Here is a 20,492-nt window from a genome sequence, read left to right as displayed (position 1 = left end):
GCACGGGGAGGGGAGACAGCCGCCTGAGCCGCTTGGAGCGGCTCTTGGAGCAGGAGCTCCAGCGAGACGCGCTTCGTGAGGGGCGCTCTCGCAGGGAGAGTTCAGGCACTCCCTCCACAGTGCCTTGTGCACTGTCCATTGCTTCCTCCTTACCCGAGGGTAGCTTTGGTGACCAGGACTGGGCTGGTTAATAACAGGGGACGATGGCTGAAGATCTCGGGAGTATGCAAGGGGTGCAGGAACAGGAAGAGCTGCTAGGTATGGTGGACCGCTACATGGAAACCCCACGTGCAGGAGGCCGTTAAAAGCCTGACGTCAGCCATCACATCGTTTTCCTCATTCCGTGGACAAATACGGAGATGACCACAACCTTCGTAAACAAATCATAAGACCTGCCATAAAAATCCTACATTTGCGGGGTTGTGCATACCCCAGCCACTGAGCCAGACCCACTGCTCTTTGGCAAAAACCTCACACAGCATATGAAGGACATGAAAGAGGGTTTTAAAATACTTTCGGTCTCATGAGGGCAGGGCCGGGACGAGCAAACCAAAAACAATAATTCCTACGCAGCAGCACCCCATCGTGTCCATCAGTCGACGTCTACCATATGGGACTGATGAAAGCTCGGGGTCCGCATTCTATCACCGAAAGTCTTTTTTTAGACCAGGGCCCAGAGCAGACCCCATAGAAAATGTGCCACCTCCCAACGTCACCGCCATGTCAGACGACGTGCAACACTCGTTGGACCGGCAGGAAACAGAAGAATACCCATAACCATGGAGGTAGGTGGGTCTGGTTCCTACCAGCATATAGAGTAATATTAACACATGGGAGTCTATCACGGGTGATCGGTATATACTCAATGGCATTAGTGGATACAAATACAATTCATACTAGAAAAATTGCCACCAGGTCAACATTCACCCCAGAGGGTATTTTCCCCTCTCCGTTAAAGAAACGAGAGGGACAAGCTGAACTGGTGAGACTAATTACAAAGGGTATCATGGGAAAACCTGAACCCTTGCAATTCGTATCAAATATATTCACTAAACCTAAAAAAAAGATGGTGGATGTCGCATCATCATTGACTTAACTTCCCTAAATATGTTTGTTAAGTATATACATTTCAAAATGGAAACGGTTGTTACTGCCAAACAACTAAATTCCAAAGGATACTTCATGGCAAGCATTGATCTTAAAGATGTTTACTATTTAGTACCATTCACAAGGATCATCGCAGATACCTGAAATTTACCTGGAAGGGGCAGCTATAGCAGTTTAAAGCGTTACCCAATGGGTTCACATCAGCCCAAGATTGTTCACCAAGACACTAAAACCAGCCCTGGCAATATTCAGAAGACAAAAACATATTGTCATGGCATATCTTGATGATATCTTAAATTGTAGGCAAAACCATAAAATTGACTATGTTAGCTGTATCAGCTACCAAATAGTTATTCAAAACCCTGGGATTGTCTTACATCCAGATAAATCTAAGTTGAAGCCATCCACAATCATGGACTACTTGGGCTTCACAATTAATTCAGTCTACGTGACTGTAACATTGCCAAGAGACAAAATAGTTGAATTGGCACAATCATGCAACAAAGTAATGGTCAACAAACTACCAACTACTCGACAAGTAACAGAGTAATTGGGAAAATGGTAGCAGCATTTCCGGCTACATAATTCGGACCTTTGCACCAAAAACGACATACAGGTCATTATGATCGTGTCATGAAGTTACCCACTGAAGCAATATCAGAACTACAGTGGTGGGCAAAAAACGTTTGGCATAGTTTCAGCCTATTATCATCACTAACCCTACGTCAGTTATCCAAACAGACGCCAGTGCTCAAGGCTGCAGAGCAACTAACTCTATATCCAGCACAAGTAGTAGATGGACTAACCCAGAGTTATCGTTACCACTTACACTGGGCATTAATTATCTAGAGATGTTGGGTGACTTTTATGGTTTAACAGCATATGCATAAGTATGCATCACTTGCATCTACGGTTACAAATAGATAATACTACAGTGGTGGCCTACATTAACCATATGGCGGCATAAAATCGATATCATGCGACAAGTTGGTCAACACAATTTGGCAATGGTGTGTCCAAAGACATATTTGGCTATTAGTAACTTACCTGCCAGGTAAGCTAAATACAGTGGCAGACACCAGGTCACGTTTTTCGCAAAAGGTATCAAGCAATATGGCATGCCAGATATCGATTTATTTGCATCAAGGCTAAATCACCAGGTACCTATGTATGTCGCTTGGGAACCAGACCCTGAGGCAGCAGCGGTAGATGCGTTCGCGCTGGATTGGGGAAATTCTTCTTCTATGCATTTCCTCCCTTCTGCCTCATCAGTCGGGGACTACGCACAATACAAATGGACTCTGCTTCAGGTATTTTGATAGTACCCGACTGGCCTACATAGTCATGGTTCCCAATACTCCATGACATGGTTGTTGAAGCTCCGATGGTATTCCCCAGTGACCCAGAGCTATTAACACCCAGTGTCGGGCACAAGCCACCCGTGCCATGAAAAGGTCAAACTCCTGGGTTGCAGATTCTGCACAAACCACTTCTGGGACTGGGATTATCATAACAAACCGTCGACACCATGTCAGCATCCCTCCGAACATCCACTAAAAAACAGCACTTGTCCAGCATCAAAAAATGGGAGAAGTACTGCTTGGATACAGGGACCGCTACAGTTACCAACCGCTACAGTTACCAATGTACTGGAATTCCTGGCGAACCTTCACCACGATGAAGGACTCGGCTACAGAGCCATCAACACAGCTAGAAGTCCCCTGCCTGTCTATTTAAAACCAGCTCCAGGACAACAGGCCATGGGGTCCCACCCGCTGGTGGTCAAACTAATGAAGGGTATTTACAACTCTAACCCCCTAGACCAAGGTACACCCATACATGGGATGTCAGTGTGGTCCTGACATACCTCAGGGGATGGCCACCAGCCAGATCCCTCAACCTGGAACAATTTATGCTCAAAACACTCATGTTGATGGCACTTGTATCTGCACAGAGGGTCCAGTCACTACACCTATTGTGACTGGACAGCATGCTCACAGCTCCAGACCAGATCTCTGTCGTTATCCAGGGACTGATCAAACAGAGCAGACCAGGAACACCTAATCCAGTTGTGGAATTCCGGGCTTACCCGCCAGAACCACGGTTATGTGCCATGACCCACCTACTATCCTACATAGACACAACCAAAATATTCGAGGGAGATGAAAAGCCTTGTGGGTCAGTCATAAAAAACCTTATGGTCGGGTGACGAGCCAAACCATTGCGAGATGGCTCAAGCAGGTGCTTAAAACTGCTGGGATAAACACTAACATGTACAAATTTTATTCCACCAGGGCAGCATCCACGTCGACGGCTAAAAGAATAGACGTGCCTATAGACCACATCCTAGCTGCAGCAGGATGGTGGGGGGAAAGACCGTTCAGAAATTTTATAATAAGCCGTTGGCAAAACCTGTTTTATTTGCAGGAAAGATTTTACAGACTGCAAATATTTAATTTAAGCCCAGGGGAGCAATTTAATTTCTTTGTTGTTATTGTTTAAAAAAAAAAAAAAAAAAAAAAAAAATACCATTGTGTTTTTCTACAAACAGATTCATTGATTGATTACGATAACAATCAATCAAGGACTTCGGCAGTGCGTGAAGTAACTGTTACACGGTTTGAAATCACAGAGCTTTGAAGTCTTCACGGAATCACTCACGTGACTCCGAAGTAAAATAGTAAGATTAAACGAGAACGTACCAGTTTGAAGTTTGATCTGTATTTTACGAAGAGTTACGATGAGGGATTACGTGCCCTCCGCTCCCACCCTCAATAATATGGATCAAACTGATAAACTGATGTCTCCTTGTCTTTACTATGTTTACTTCAATAACTGTGTCTATCTGTGATTCCACACCGCTGCTTTGAAGTATGCCGCGCATGCGTGCTGAGCAGGCTCTTCACGTAATCCCTCATCGTAACTCCTCGTAAAATACAGATTAAACTTCAAACTGGTAAATTCTCGTTTAATCTTACTATTTTATTGTATAAAACATAGAACATAAAGCAAAGGAGTGTGAGAAATGACTGAGAAATGCTCCAGAATAATGAGGGAAAAGTGACAATAAACTGAGGAAAAGGAAGAAGGAGCTACATTAAAAAAAAGGATATTGAGGGAGAAGTATAGACAAATTATATGGAAGTGGAGAAACAGTGAATAAATGAGGGGTCGGGGTCTTTTTTTTATTAGAAGTACAGTAAATTACAGTAATACACATCACATATATCTTATTACATTTGTTGTACCACTTCGTTTTTCGAGCTTTAAAAAAGGTAGAAATAAAAGAAGTAAGGAAAGTGAGCAAGAATCGTGGGTGCAGGAAAGTGTTGTGCAAAAAGAAAGCCCCTTAGGGAAGAAGTTAGAGAAGGAAGTAAAGAAAGGAAATAGACCCTAGAAAGAAAAGAAAAAAAGGAAAAACAATCGCTCTATTATAACACAAAACTCCGCAAAAAACGATATCACTAGTGTTTTTTTTTTGTTTTTTTTTACCCCCCCGTTACCAGATCCTGGTACCATTTATATTTTAAATTACTATTGCACCTTATGCTTGTAATAGTTCCATAAATGCAGGCCTCATCTTTTGGAAGTGGTCTGCTTTGCCTGCTAGGAGGAGTCTCATCTCTTCCAAGTGTAGTGTTTCGAACATGTTTGAAATCCACATTTTTATTGTTGGTATTGGAGCATTTTTCCAAAATTTGAGTATAAGCTTTTTTCCCATTATTAGCCCGTAATTAAGTAAGTTCTTTTGAAACACGTTTAGTTCGGGGTTACCTTCCGATATTCCAAAAATGATCCATTCTGCTTTTGGTACAAGTTTTATTTTAATTAATTTTGTGAAGATTTCAAATATTTCGTTCCAGAATTTTTGGATTTTTATACAAAAAACAAAAGAGTGCGCTATGGTAGCTTCTTGTGACTGACATTTATCACAAATTGGTGAGACATTGGGGAAAAGTTTATTTATTTTAGTTTTTGAGTAATATAGTCTATGTAATGTTTTGAATTGAATTAGAGTATGTCGTACGTTGATCGAGCATTTATGCACAAGTGTTTATCCCAGCTCTCTTTTGAAATTTTTATAGCTAGTTCTTGTTCCCAGTCTCTTCTAATACCATCGGTTGTAGGTATTTCTATATTTAAAATAATGTTGTATAAGTATGATATTAGATTTGCTGATTCAGCCTTTGTCTTCATGGCTTCATCGAATAAGTCTGGGGGCATGTTATGATAGTCTTTTGTGTACTTTTTCAGATAGTCACGGATTTGAAGATATTTAAAATATTGATTATTTTTCAAATTATATTTCAGTTGTAATTGTTGAAATGATAATAATTTTCCTAATTCATACAAGTCCCCGAGCGTTTTGATTCCCATTCTTTCCCATTGTGTAAATGATTTATCTATAATTGAAGGTTTAAACGACGGGTTATTGACTATTGGCATTAAAAGAGATAGATTTCTTAATTTTAGATTCTGTTTTATTTGTTTCCAAGTTCTAATTGTGCTATGTATCATTGGATTTTTATTATAATTTTTGTTATTCAGATTCATTGGTGAGAGGAGAGTCGCTCCTGTATTACACGGAGAGCAGTCCTCTCTCTCCATTACAATCCAGTCCACCTGCTGGGCAGAGTTGTCCAGCAGGTGAATCATATTTTTAATATTTACTGCCCAATTATAGTACATAAAGTTAGGGAGCGCTAGACCACCCATCTCTTTTGGTTTACTAAGGTGTGCTCTTTGTATTCTGTGGGATTTATAATCCCATATAAAATTTGTAATGTCTGAGTAGTTTTTTGAAAAACTTTTTTGGAAGATATATAGGTATTGATTGAAATAAATATAGGATTTGTGGTAAAAAGATCATTTTTATAGCATTTATTCAACCTATTAAAGACATCGGGAGCGTTTTCCAGAATTTGATTAGATTATTTAGTTTCTTAAGTAAGGGACTATAATTGGCATTAAACATAGCGTGATAGTTTCTAGTGATTTCAATTCCTAAATATTTAAATATTCTGTGGCTATTTTAAAGGGGAATTTCAAGAGATGTGTTGAGTCTTTCGGTTTTATCGACATAATTTCACTTTTGTTCCAGTTTATTCTGTGTCCTGAGAAAGATCCAAAGTCTTCAATTAGATTTAATATGTTTGGTATACTGATTTGGGGTTTTGTGATATACAGTAGTACATCGTCTGCGTATAAAGATATTTTGTTATTTGAATATTTTTTATTATAACCGTAAATATCCGGGTGTGTTCTGATTTTTTCAGCTAAAGGTTCAATTACCAGAGCAAATAACAGCGGTGATAATGAACATCCTTGTCTATTGCCCCTTGATAATTGGAATTTCGTAGATAGTATATTATTAGTTAATATTCTAGCCGTGGGTTTGTTATATAATAATTTTATCCATGCGATGAAGTTCTCTCCCATTTGAAATTTTTGCAATACTTTAATCATATAATCCCATTCCACTTGATCAAACGCTTTTTCTGCGTCCAATAAAATGATAGATAACTCTTGTTCTTGAGGTTTGTGAGAGTGCATTATGTTAAGCAGACGTCTCAGGTTATTAAATGAATGTCTCTTAGGTATAAATCCCATTTGATCCTCATTTATTAATTTACTAACATATTGACTTAGTCTTCTAGCTAGTGTTTTCGCTAATATTTTTTGATCCGTATTTAACAAAGCAATAGCTCTATATGAGTCTGGTTCTTCTATATCTTTATCTTTTTTAAGTATTAATGTGATCGTTGATTCTGCTAGTGTTTCAGGTAAGATTTGTTCTTTAAAAGCGTATGTATACATTTTCTGTAGACGTGGTGTAACTATGTCGTAAACACATTTATAAAATTCATTACTGAATCTGTCTGGTCCTGGTGTTTTTCCATTCTTAAGTGTGTTTATTGTGTCTTCTTGTTTCATATTTCAAGTGCAAAAATTCAACATGCAGTTGTAGAATAGCATAGGCTACACAATCCTAGTGCATCAAATAAACTTGTTTAAGATTACAAGCCTTAGTGGGCAGCCCAGTGGTTAAAGGCCAGGCATCTGTCTATTGGTTTATAACAAGGTAAGCAATTGTTTGGGTTATAATTACTGGTTTTAATAGTCTCCCTGAAGAACAATGTAAGGTAAGACACGATTCATTTTTATAGTGTCTATGTGGAAAGTGCATGTTTTGTTCAAGATCTATTGAGGAGGAACAGATCTTCAGGAATATAATGTGTTTCTAATTCATGGCCCTGCAAGAGGTTGTGAGGCCAGGAGTACAATTACTGGTGTAGTTATGAACTTTCCAGGTTTCTTATGACTCATAAAGTACGATATGGCCAAAACTGTATTGGCAGACAAATTTAACACACCCTTTTTGGAATTTAATCCATATCTTATTTTAGTTACTCACTCCTGCATTTGTAAACTTGAAGCAGCATAGCATGCAGGCTTTTTCACTGCTTTTGAATGGTGTTCACATGAGTCTGGGTTTTTGCTTTGGATTTTCTTTATCTTTGCCCCAATTCAGATGCTTAAAATCTGGTGTAGTGCATGCGTTCTTTCTTTAATAACTAGAATCAAGCAGGTTTGATTTGGATGATGCTGGAAAGCACACGCAGGGATGGTATTGTGTAATTAACTTGCACTGACTTGACCCTGTGAGGGCCTTGCTCCAAATCCGTGCTGGCTGCTCATTATCTTCACTTCAGCATAGAGCTGGCAGTGATCAGACTGTTTCCCTTAACTAAACATGTTATGTTATCCTCACAATCGCACTTTCCCTTCTCTTGGAGGAGAACGTGGGGCATAATTGGAGCCAGCAGCAGCAAATGGTATGGGCAGGGATGGCTACAGATAGAGTAAAACAAAAACTGCTGGAATAATTCGACAACAGTTGTGAAGGGAATGCATGTATCGGATTGGGACCCTTCTTCAGGCTGATTCAGACTGATAGAGAGAGTACATCACATCCACAACTGGAGTCTATGGCTGGTTGCATGTGTGAATCTATTAAAGACAGTGGTGCCTCTTCTACCTAAACATCCTTCGTTCCTCACAACCCATGTTTTCTTCAATGAGATGGTGTAAACACACATCTTATGTTTTGCTGCCTGTCACATCTCACCCTCTCACATGCCTGACCACAATCCCCCCAACTCTGCTTGCTTCACTTCAACCCCATCCTTCAGCTTTTTTGCTAAGAATTTCATCCTGAACAACATGCTGGAAGACCAAGGGGAAAACAGAATGAAGAAACATCTTCATTTCATTTTACACTGGGTTGTCAGCCAGAGACCGAGATTAGTCCAGGAGCAAGATTCTTAGTTAAGGAAGTGTATCGAGCACAAAGAGAAAGGGCAGTCTATATGCCAGTAAATACAAAAATCTGCAAATGCTGGTAAAACTGAGCAGGTTAGGCAGCATCTATGGAAACACAAACAACCAGTTTTGGGTCTGACACTTCTTCGGACCTATGGATCACATTAACTGAAACATTGAACCATTTGCTTTCCAAGATCCTGCCTGACCTGCTGAGTTTTCCAGCATTTTCAGTTTTTGTTGATGTTTATAAGCCAGGTTCCATAAAGCCAAGATTGCATCATGATTGCTCGCAAAGGGTTAACATGGGAGCCTCCATAATGCAGCCTACAATTCTGCATACTAGAAGCCTCCAACATATGGCATACTGCAGTGGAAGCTTAGAACTGTAATATAGCCCAGACTGCTGGTTTCATGGATATCTGTTGGACATCAGAGTCGCCTTCGTGGACATCTTTGCAATTAAACTTTTCCTCTACTTCCTTGGATCCATCTTCTTTACATCCCTTTATTTTCCAGCCAGTTACTTTTCAATCAACCAAACTGTTTTTTCTTGCTGTCCAGTCAATTGGTTGCATCATTAAGGGGCTGTCCCACTGCGGCGACCTAATCTGCGAGTTTAGAAGAGTTTGCCCTCGACTCAAACTCGCAGCATGGTCGACACGTGCTCCAAGGTGGTCCTATTACATCACTGGAACTCTCCTTCATGCTCGAGGGAAATTCCCGCATACTCGTGGCCTCAGTTTGGTCAAGAAATGTTTTTCAGCATGTTGAAATATTTTCCGTAAGTAAAAATTGGTCGGCATGGTTCTTTTGAACTCGTAGTGCAGTGGAGTGGGGTCGCTATGTCGCTATGGGCAGTCGAGGGCAGCCGTAGGCAATCTCCTTCGCTGACCGGGCATTTTAATTGGCTCATTGGAGTTTTCATAACCAAGAAAATTAAAATGCCCGCTAAACTTTATTATAAGTTGTCTGGCTTCTTAGAAGTGTCTCCACTCCTTCTCTCCCCTCCTCTCCCCATCTCTCCCCTTCTCTCCACTTCTCTCCCCCTCTCTCCCCCCCCCCCTCCGCACTCTCTAAAGGACTCACCGTACACTGTGCAGCCGTCTTTTACCTTCCTGTTCATCGCGGGTGTGAATTTCAGACAGCGCTCCCCTGCTTTCCCTGGCCCCTGCCTTTGAGATGTGTGTGTGTGTGTGCGGTCGGTCAATCCAGCTCGCGGTTTCATCACTGACGGTTGATCCAGCTCGAGGTTTTCCAGGCGAGTGCTTTGAGGATAATAATTTCATTGAAGGGTGTAACCGAAAATTCATTGATTAAACTTCAAGGATAATACATACAGTTTATAAGCCTCCTGGTCACTGGAAATTTCACTAGTGAGAGAAAAATTGTCAGTGGTGTATGTCTCAGAAGGTAATTTGACTGGCACGTGTTGAAACAATGTTACAACACTGAGTCATGTTATTACAGGAATCAAGGTCAACCAATGGTAAGAGTCAAGTGATAAATTAGAAAAGAGATATCCATCAGAGTATCATTTATTGGTACCACACGGCAATACTGCGATTAAGCACAAATAATAAAAAATGGGATAAGATTACATAGATGTTCAGAATACATGACCCATGTATCAATGAGGATGGCACAGCAGTGCACTGGTAGAATTGCTGCCTTACAGTTCCAGAGACCCGGTTTTGATCCTGTCTATGGGTGCTGATTGCATGGAGTTCGTACATTCTCCCTGTGACTACCTGCATTTTCTCCGTGCGCTCCGCTTTCCTCCCACACCCCAAAAACATACAGGTTAATTGGCTTCAGTAAAATTGTAAATTGTCTGTAGTGTGTAGGATAGTGCTAGTGTACAGGATCGCTCGGTGGGCTGAAGGGCCGGTTTCCATGGTATATCTCTACACTAAACTAATCAATCTGGTAATGTAGTGTTTTATATAATCTGCAAGTTACCTATAGGTGGGATAATTTCTTTGGCCATTATCATAGAATTTTCAATACAGGGGAGGAGGCCACTTGAGACTCTGCAGATCTTTGTAAAATAATCCCTTCACACATTTCCTTGCTCATTCCCCCACTTTCTCCAATGATCTTTTGAAATCGCTGTTTGACTCCCTTTACACCACCCTTACAATTCATATAAGAGTTTGAGGTGGAACTGGCTGAACCAGAAGCAAAACCAAAAAAAAAAAATGTAATCATCAAAATAGCAAAAATCTTGCATTATTTAAAGGTTTATAAATGTAAGTCACAAGAACTGGATAACTCATGAAATTTAGATGGAAAATGAAATATTAAACATGAAGTTGCGTCATCCATGGGTGCTTATATATTGTGTAATTGTTGGAAAATTATGAGTATCTTAATTTATTGGTTATAATACAAAGTGATTTTTTTTTTCATGTCAATATAGGTCTGGGATGAAAATCTGGCAAAGTCTGCAGAGTCTTGGGCTGCCACATGTATATGGGACCACGGACCAAAATATTTACTGAGATTTCTTGGGCAAAATCTCTCAGTTCGCTCTGGACGGTGAATGTCTTTAAAATTGTTTTTTTCTGGAATATGAACAGAAATATATATTACTTTTTTTGTGCAAATTCACTTGATTCCTTCAATATTTTGAGTCATATCAACCGGGAAGGTTCCTTTTCCCATTTCCATTTAGTGCTGCATTTATTAATAATAATAATGGATGGGATTTATATAGCGCCTTTCTAATACTCAAGGCGCTTTACATCGCATTATTCATTCACTCCTCAGTCACACTCGGTGGTGGTAAGCTACTTCTGTAGCCACAGCTGCCCTGGGGCAGACTGACGGAAGCGTGGCTGCCATTCTGCGCCTACGGCCCCTCCGACCACCACCAATCACTCACACACATTCACACACATTCACACACAGGCAAAGGTGGGTGAAGTGTCTTGCCCAAGGACACAACGACAGTATGCACTCCAAACGGGATTCGAACCGGCCACCTTCCGGTCGCCAGCCGAACACTTAGCCCATTGTGCCATCTGTCGTCCCAATTGATCTCGGCCAAGCAGGTACTGGTCGATCCACAATTGATCTTAATCTCTCACTGTTAGAAAAGAGATGAATCATTTGGGATTGCAGAAATTGATGAGTGTGCATGCTATCTGATGGCAGGATTTGACTTGATTTGGGATTTTCTTGACCGTGTAGAATCTTACTTGCGGAATGATCACAGGATGAGGTTCCACAAAGTGGATTATGCATGTTACGTTGTATGCCCGGAAATATCAGATGCATGAGGGGAAGAGAAAATATCAATGTATTCATGCATTAGCAAGAACTAAGCCTTAGCTTCCACTCAAAAATCTTGGCATCCAACGGATTGTGACATCCTGGTGCTAAATCATTTATTTTTTACTGCTAACGTCAACATACAGTGAGGTGACTTTTTCCACAAAATGAAAAACATTCAATAGACAATAGACAATAGGTGCAGGAGTAGGCCATTTGGCCCTTCGAGCCAGCACCACCATTCAATGTGATCATGGCTGATCATCCCCAATCAGCACCCCGTTCCTGCCTTCTCCCCATATCCCCTGACTCCGCTATTTTTAAGAGCCCTATCTAGCTCTCTCTTGAAAGCATCCAGAGAACCTGCCTCCACCGCCCTCTGAGGCAGAGAATTCCACAGACTCACCACTCTCTGTGAGAAATAGTGTTTCCTCATCTCCGTTCTAAATGGCTTACTCCTTATTCTTAAACTGTGGCCCCTGGTTTTGGACTCTCGCAACATCGGGAACATGTTTCCTGCCTCTAGTGTGTCCAAGCCCTTAACAATCTTATATGTTTCAATGAGATCCGCTCTCATAGAAACATAGAAACATAGAAATTAGGTGCAGGAGTAGGCCATTCGGCTCTTCGAGCCTGCACCGCCATTCAATATGATCATGGCTGATCATCCAACTCAGTATCCCGGACCTGCCTTCTCTCCATACCCTCTGATCCCCTTAGCCACAAGGGCCACATCTAACTCCCTCTTAAATATAGCCAATGAACTGGCCTCAACTACCCTCTGTGGCAGAGAGTTCCAGAGATTCACCACTCTCTGTGTGAAAAAAGTTTTTCTCATCTCGGTTTTAAAGGATTTCCCCCTTATCCTTAAGCTATGACCCCTTGTCCTGGACTTCCCCAACATCGGGAACAATCTTCCTGCATCTAGTCTGTCCAACCCCTTAAGAATTTTGTAAGTTTCTATAAGATCCCCTCTCAATCTCCTAAATTCTAGAGAGTATAAACCAAGTCTATCCAGTCTTTCTTCATAAGACAGTCCTGACATCCCAGGAATCAGTCTGGTGAACCTTCTCTGCACTCCCTCTATGGCAATAATGTCCTTCCTCAGATTTGGAGACCAAAACTGTACGCAATACTCCAGGTGTGGCCTCACCAAGACCCTGTACAACTGCAGTAGAACCTCCCTGCTCCTATACTCAAATCCTTTTGCTATGAAAGTTAACATACCATTCGCTTTCTTCACTGCCTGCTGCACCTGCATGCCTACTTTCAATGACTGGTGTACCATGACACCCAGGTCTCGCTGCATCTCCCCTTTTCCTAATCGGCCACCATTTAGATAAAAGTCTGCTTTCCTGTTTTTGCCACCAAAATGGATAACCTCACATTTATCCACATTATACTGCATCAGCCAAACATTTGCCCACTCACCCAGCCTAGCCAAGTCACCTTGCAGTCTCCTAGCATCCTCCTCACAGCTAACACTGCCCCCCAGCTTAGTGTCATCCGCAAACATGGAGATATTGCCTTCAATTCCCTCATCCAGATCATTAATATATATTGTAAATAGCTGGGGTCCCAGCACTGAGCCTTGCGGTACCCCACTAGTCACTGCCCGCCATTGTGAAAAGGACCCGTTTACTCCTACTCTTTGCTTCCTGTTTGCCAGACAGTTCTCTATCCACATCAATACTGAACCCCCAATACCGTGTGCTTTAAGTTTGTATACTAATCTCTTATGAGGGACCTTGTCGAAAGCCTTCTGGAAGTCTAGATACACCACATCCACTGGTTCTCCCCTATCCACGCTACTAGTTACATCCTTGAAAAATTCTATAAGATTCGTCAGACATGATTTACCTTTCGTAAATCCATGCTGACTTTGTCCAATGATTTCACCACTTTCCAAATGTGCTGCTATCCCATCATTAATAACTGACTCTAGCGGTTTTCCCACTACCGATGTTAGACTAACTGGTCTGTAATTCACCGTTTTCTCTCTCCCTCCCTTCTTAAAAAGTGGGGTTACGTTTGCTACCTGCCAATCCACAGGAACTACTCCAGAATCTAAAGAGTTTTGAAAGATTATTACTAATGCATCCACTATTTCTGGAGCTACTTCCTTAAGTACTCTGGGATGCAGCCTATCTGGCCCTGGGGATTTATCAGCCTTTAATCCATTCAATTTACCCAACACCACTTCCCGACTAACCTGGATTTCACTCAATTCCTCCAACTCCTTTGACCCGCGGTCCCCTGCTATTTCCGGCAGATTATTTATGTCTTCCTTAGTGAAGACGGAACCAAAGTAGTTATTCAATTGGTCCACCATATCCTTGTTCCCCATGATCAACTCACCTGTTTCTGACTGCAAGGGACCTACATTTGTTTTAACTAATCTCTTTCTTTTCACATATCTATAAAAACTTTTGCAGTCAGTTTTTATGTTCCCTGCCAGTTTTCTTTCATAATCTATTTTTCCTTTCCTAATTAAGCCCTTTGTCCTCCTCTGCTGGTCTCTGAATTTCTCCCAGTCCTCTGGCATGCTGCTTTTTCTGGCTAATTTGTACGCATCATCCTTCGCTTTGATACTATCCCTGGTTTCCCTTGTTATCCACGGATGCACTACCTTCCCTGATTTATTCTTTTGCCAAACTGGGATGTACAATTTTTGTAGTTCATCCATGCAGTCTTTAAATGTCTTCCATTGCATATCCACCGTCAACCCTTTTAGAATTAATTGCCAGTCAATCTTGGCCAATTCACGTCTCATACCCTCAAAGTTACCTTTCTTTAAGTTCAGAACCATTGTTTCTGAATTAACAATGTCACTCTCCATCCTAATGAAGAACTCAACCATATTATGGTCACTCTTGCCCAAGGGGGCACGTACAACAAGACTGCTAACTAACCCTTCCTCATTACTCAATACCCAGTCTAAAATAGCATGCTCTCTCGTTGGTTCCTCTACATGTTGATTTAGATAACTATCCCGCATACATTCCAAGAAATCCTCTTCCTCAGCACCCCTGCCAATTTGATTCACCCAATCTATTTGTAGATTGAAGTCACCCATTATAACTGTTTTGCCTTTGTCGCACGCATTTCTAATTTCCTGTTTGATACCATCTCCAACTTCACTACTACTGTTAGGTGGCCTGTACACAACACCCACCAGCGTTTCATCCTGTTTCCTGATGGAGTTTCATCCTTCTAAACTCCAGAGTGTACAAGCCCAGCTGCTCCCGGGAATTAACCTTGTAAACCTACGCTGCACTCCCTCAATAGGAAGAATGTCCTTCCTCAAATTAGGGGACCAAAACTGCACACAATACTCCGGGTGTGGTCTCACGAGGGCTCTGTACAACTGCAGAAGGACCTCTTTGCTCCTATATCGATTCCTCGTGTTATAAAGGTCAGCATGCCATTCGCTTTCTTCACTGCCTGCTGTACCTGCATGCTTACTTTCATAGGTACACAAAATTGCTGGGGAAACTCAGCGGGTGCAGCAGCATCTATGGAGCGAAGGAAATAGGCGACGTTTCAGGCCGAAACCCTTCTTCAGACTGATGGGGGGTGGGGGGGGGAGAAGGAAGGAAAAGGGGAGGAGGAGGAGGAGCCCGAGGGCGGGCGGATGGGAGGGTGGGAGGAGACAGCTAGAGGGTTAAGGAAGGGGAGGAGAAAGCAAGGGCTAGCAAAATTGGGAGAATTCAATGTTAATACCAACCGGACGCAAGGTCCCCAGACGGAATATGAGGTGCTGTTCCTCCAATTTCCGCTGTTGCTCACTCTGGCAATGGAGGAGACCCAGGACAGAGAGGTCGGATTGGGAATTCCCATTCCCAATCCCATTCCCATTCCCATTCCCATTCCCAATCCGACCTCTCTGTCCTGGGTCTCCTCCATTGCCAGAGTGAGCAACAGTGGAAATTGGAGGAACAGCACCTCATATTCCGTCTGGGGACCTTGCGTCCGGATGGCATTAACATTGAATTCTCCCAATTTTGCTAGCCCTTGCTGTCTCCTCCCCTTCCTTAACCCTCTAGCTGTCTCCTCCCACCCTCCCATCCGCCCGCCCTCGGTCTCCTCCTCCTCCTCCCCTTTTCCTTCCTTCTGCCCCCCCCCACCCCCCATCAGTCTGAAGAAGGGTTTCGGCCTGAAACGTCGCCTATTTCCTTCGCTCCATAGATGCTGCTGCACCCGCTGAGTTTCCCCAGCAATTTTGTGTACCTTCGATATTCCAGCATCTGCAGTTCCCTTTTGAACACGACTGCTTACTTTCATAAACTGATGTACAAGGACCCCCAGATCCCATTGTAATTCCCCTTTTCCCAACGACACCATTTAGATAGTAATCTGCCTTCCTGTTTTTGCTGCCAAAGTGGATAACCTCACATTTATCCGCATTAAACTTCATCTGCCATGCATCTGCCCACTCCCCCAACCTGTCCAAGTCACCCTGCATTCTCATAGCATCCTCCTCACAGTTCACACTGCCACCCAGCTTTGTGTCATCTGCAAATTTGCTAATATACTGTTCCATCAGGGACTGGATTGTTTTTAGTGCTATTATGTGTGAAATGTTTTAAATTTCATGTGCGATGCTCCGCTATTCCCTGGGAAACGTCTTTTCATTTTGCACTGTACAAATGTTGCTTGCAAGATGACGATAGAGGTTGATTGATTGATTGATTGATTGAATGTTACTTTGAATCCCTTCATCCAAATCATTGATGTATATTGTAAATAGCTGCGGTCCCAGCACCGAGCCTTGCGGTACCCCACTAGTCACTGCCTGCCATTCTGAAAGGGACCCGTTGATCCCTACTCTTCGTTTCCTGTCTGCCAACCACTTCTCTATCCATGTCAGCATTCAGGAATAAGATGAAGCAGATCTATTTTCTGTAATGGATTTAGGCTGCATCGTACAAGCATTTCCAAAGGAAAATGTACCAATAAATTCACTCTATAAGTATACTCTATTTACATTGGGAATGGAACATAGCTCACATTCCATTATGTTCCATTGTACAAGGAGAGCAGGCTAATATAAACAAATCAAGGTGGTGGAGTTGATTTTGGGTTAAATTAATATTTACTATAAATGGTGTCCATGCATTTTTTGTTGTTGTAATTTTGATATGATCCCTATCTCACAATGTTACAATTCAAACCTCACTTGCGAATTAGCATTGATACTCCAGTGCAATATATTGAAAGCTGAGTAATCAGAATTAGAACATTTCTGTTGAAAAATGTTAAAACACGATTCTTTGTTTTAACTTATGGCTATTAAAGATCCCATGAACCCATCTGAAGAGGTTAGGATTTTATTTGGATTCCTGATTTACATTCCTCTTTCAACAACACTACCAAACCATTGTTCATCTCCTTGATTGATTAAGCAGAAGGCACTGTGGTGTAAAGCAACTATTTTTACATAATAGGCTATGAAGTGGTTTGGTGGATGAGAAAATCAACATATGAATGTAAGCATTTCGTTCTTGCTTTAGCCTTATTAGCAGACAGCTATCAGTTAAAACAATTATTTTACTCTGAACAGCTATCGGAATATTCTACAACTAGTGAAACCTTGGTATGATGAAGTGAAAGATTACCGTTTTCCATATCCTCAAGAATGTAATCCCAGATGTCCCATGAGATGTTATGGACCAGTGTGCACTCACTACACCCAGGTAAAGATGATTGTGATATTTTGTCTGACATTTGCATTACAATATTTTATAAAACAATATGCCATAATAATTGATAACGATACTTTCATTGTTTCAGATGGTTTGGGCAACATCCAACAAAATAGGATGTGCAATCCACACCTGCAACTACATGAATGTCTGGGGAGCTAGATGGCGGAATGCTGTTTACCTTGTGTGCAACTATTCTCCAAAGTAAGTGCTCAGATTCACCTTCATTAATTGCATTATTTTTAATCCAGCCACTAAATGATAATGGGACAAGAAGCATCTCTGTAGAGAAGGAATGGGTCGAGACCTTTCTTCAGACTCTAGAGATGCTGCCTGTCCTGCTGAGTTACTCTAGCTTTTTGTGACTTTTCGGTTTAAACCAGCATCTGCTGTTCCTTCCTACACTAAATGATAATACTACGTAGACAGAGTTATAAAGTCAAACAGCATGAGACAGGTCATTTGACCCAAATAATCCATGCTGACCAAGATGTCCCATTTAAGTCAGTCCTATTGGTCCACATGTGCTCCCTATCCCTTTAAACGTTTCCTATCCAGGTGTCTTTTAAATGCTGTTATGGTATCTGTTCAACTACCTCCTCTGGCAGCTCATTCCATGTACCCATCATCCTCTGAGTGAAAAAGTTGCCCCTTAGGTTCCTATTACATCTTCTGTTCTCACCTTAAACCTATACGCTCTGTCTCTTGATTCCTGTGTAAAATTCATCATATCTATTTCTTTCATGATTTTACAGACTTGTATGCTTCATTTGATATTAGATAGCAAATTGGGTTGACAATAGACAATAGGTGCAGGAGTGGGCCATTCGGCCCTTCGAGCCAGCGCTACTATTCAATGTGATCATGGCTGATCATCCCCAATTAGTACCCCGTTCCTGCCTTCTCCCCATATCGCCTGACACCCCTATCTTTAAGAGCCCTATCTAGCTCTCTCTTGAAAATACAGCTTTACAGTATTGAAATAAATAAACAACTGTGGAAGTCTGAACTATTGCTCTGGATATATGTGTTGAAGCACCTACGATGGGAAAGTTAAATAAAAATAATTAAATATCCAGAACAAAATTCTATTATTACTAATGGTAAGTAGGAAACTATAAGATATTTATAAACAAAACATAACATTCACACAAAGGGTGGTGGGTGTAAGGAACTAGCTGCCAGAGGAAGTAGTTGAGGCAGGAACTATCCCAACATTTAGACGGGTACATGGATAGGACAGGATTGGAGGGATATGGACCAAATGCTGGCAGGTGGGACTAGTGTAGTTGGGACATGTTGACCATTGTGGGCAAGTTGGGCTGAAGGGCCTGTTTCCACACTGTATCATTCTATGACTTCACTAATAGGAATATTTAGAAACACTCATAAAATATGGTGGCTTTGACAAAACCACCATATCAAAGCAAGGAAGATGCAGACACAATGAACTGCAGATGGTGTTTTGCAAAAAAGACACAAAGTGCTGTAGTAACTCAGCGGGCCAGCCAGGCAGCATCTCTGGAGAACATGGGAAGGCAACATTTAGGCTCGGGACCCTTGTTCAAACTGAAGAAGGGACCCAAACCAAAATGTCATTTATCCATGTTCTCGCTGCGTTACTCCAGTATTTTGTGTCATGGCAAGGAATGTGGCTTTGGTGGACAATAAACAATTTATTCAGCTTGCTCTGCACCATCCACATGACACCACATTTTGCAAGACTCCGGCATTATGGAGTCTGCAAGTATGGGTAAGCACGTGAGGGTATGTTGGGAAAAGGAATGAGAGGCAAGACTTCTAATTGCTCAGTCTTGTTGGTGGATAATTCATAGTACATTGAGTCGTAGGTAAGTTTAGAGTATTTTAATTGATCTGACCAAATGTGAGGTCATTGACTGTCTTGCAGTGAGACCATTGAGCCTTGGCTTCTTGGTATTGACTGTGAAAGTGTTTTCTTACTGCTGGTGTTTCAATGTGTGCCTGCCTCTTCCATCTCTCAGTCATTATTAACTCCTCGAGAGTTCCAATTGAACATCTGTGTGCCTGTTTTCACTATTCAGCTTTGGCTATCAAACACAATACTGGGATCCGTGTGACTTCTCACCATCTCTGCCTTAGTAAGAGCATATTGGCTTTAATCAGTACAAGCTTGAAGAGATGCTAACAACTCATCAAATCATGGTGAAGTTGAAGTAGGAAAATAAAGAGAGTAGTAATCAATGGCCAGCTATTATAACTAAATTGGTGCATGGTTTATGTAAATTCCACGTGTGCACTGCATTAAAGGGCTTCTATTAGTTACAAATTACAATACCACTGGTTGATTTTCTGTGAAATTAGCACTTTAGTTGCCTCATTGAATAAGAATGCTGTGGACCAGACTCGTGAATTAAATGTTGTTTTTCTTTACTCATAAATTGAGTCAGCCCATTTTACATCATTGATTAGGTCCTGGAAAATAGTTGCACAACTTTTTATCAAGGTAACTGTCAATTGGGAAAATAATTTGAAGACCAGAGGTTCTTATATAAAGGTGTATGAAAATGCTTTAATATAATTTCACACAAACAATATCAAAAAAGGTATATTGTCAATAATTGGACAGTTGTGTGAAATGCCAACACAAATAAATATATTGTTGAACACATATTAAACCAGTTTTACAAAGGGATACTCTCAACCCAGAGACTTGCCCACTTATTTCTTATTGACTCCTCAGATTAGAGTGTATTCAGACAACTAAGCACAATATTTCCATTAGGTCATAGAAACAAGGAACTGCAGATGCTGGTTTACAAAAATAAAAGAAGACACGGTGCTGGAGTAACCCAGCAGGTCAGGCAACATCTCCGGAGAACATCGGTGACATTTCTTCAGAAGAAGGGTCGCAACCCGAAACATCGCCTATCCATGTTCTCCAGAGATGCTGCCTGACCCGCTGAGTTCCTCCAACACTTCTTATTTCCATTAGGTCCATCAACTCATAGTTTTCTGAAGAGCACGACAAGCAGTAAAGGTCTCATTGCAGAAACATGTATCAAATGAATTTCCCTTGTAATGTTTTCTGTCTATAACCTT

At 41.5% G+C, this 20,492-nt stretch overlaps 1 protein-coding gene and 1 long non-coding RNA gene across 2 annotated transcripts in view; one reads left to right on the top strand and one right to left on the bottom strand.

Annotated features, from left to right (window-relative positions):
- Positions 1 to 20,492, top strand: part of pi15 (peptidase inhibitor 15) — a 39,054-nt gene that overhangs the window by 16,573 nt on the left and 1,989 nt on the right. Inside the window, exons 3-5 of the mRNA XM_033019276.1 lie at positions 10,853 to 10,971; positions 17,270 to 17,402; positions 17,500 to 17,615. Coding sequence (XP_032875167.1) covers positions 10,853 to 10,971; positions 17,270 to 17,402; positions 17,500 to 17,615 — 368 coding nt within the window. The remainder of the gene's footprint in view (positions 1 to 10,852; positions 10,972 to 17,269; positions 17,403 to 17,499; positions 17,616 to 20,492) is intronic.
- Positions 15,461 to 20,492, bottom strand: part of LOC116972022 — a 29,087-nt gene continuing 24,055 nt past the window's right edge. Inside the window, exon 3 of the long non-coding RNA XR_004411698.1 lies at positions 15,461 to 15,496. This is a non-coding gene — a long non-coding RNA (uncharacterized LOC116972022). The remainder of the gene's footprint in view (positions 15,497 to 20,492) is intronic.

The sequence above is a fragment of the Amblyraja radiata genome, chromosome 4, assembly GCF_010909765.2.
Source record: "Amblyraja radiata isolate CabotCenter1 chromosome 4, sAmbRad1.1.pri, whole genome shotgun sequence".
Classification (NCBI taxonomy): domain Eukaryota; kingdom Metazoa; phylum Chordata; class Chondrichthyes; order Rajiformes; family Rajidae; genus Amblyraja; species Amblyraja radiata.
The sequence above is the reverse complement of the archived record's forward strand: the minus strand, read 5'-3'. Positions and strand labels throughout refer to the sequence as shown.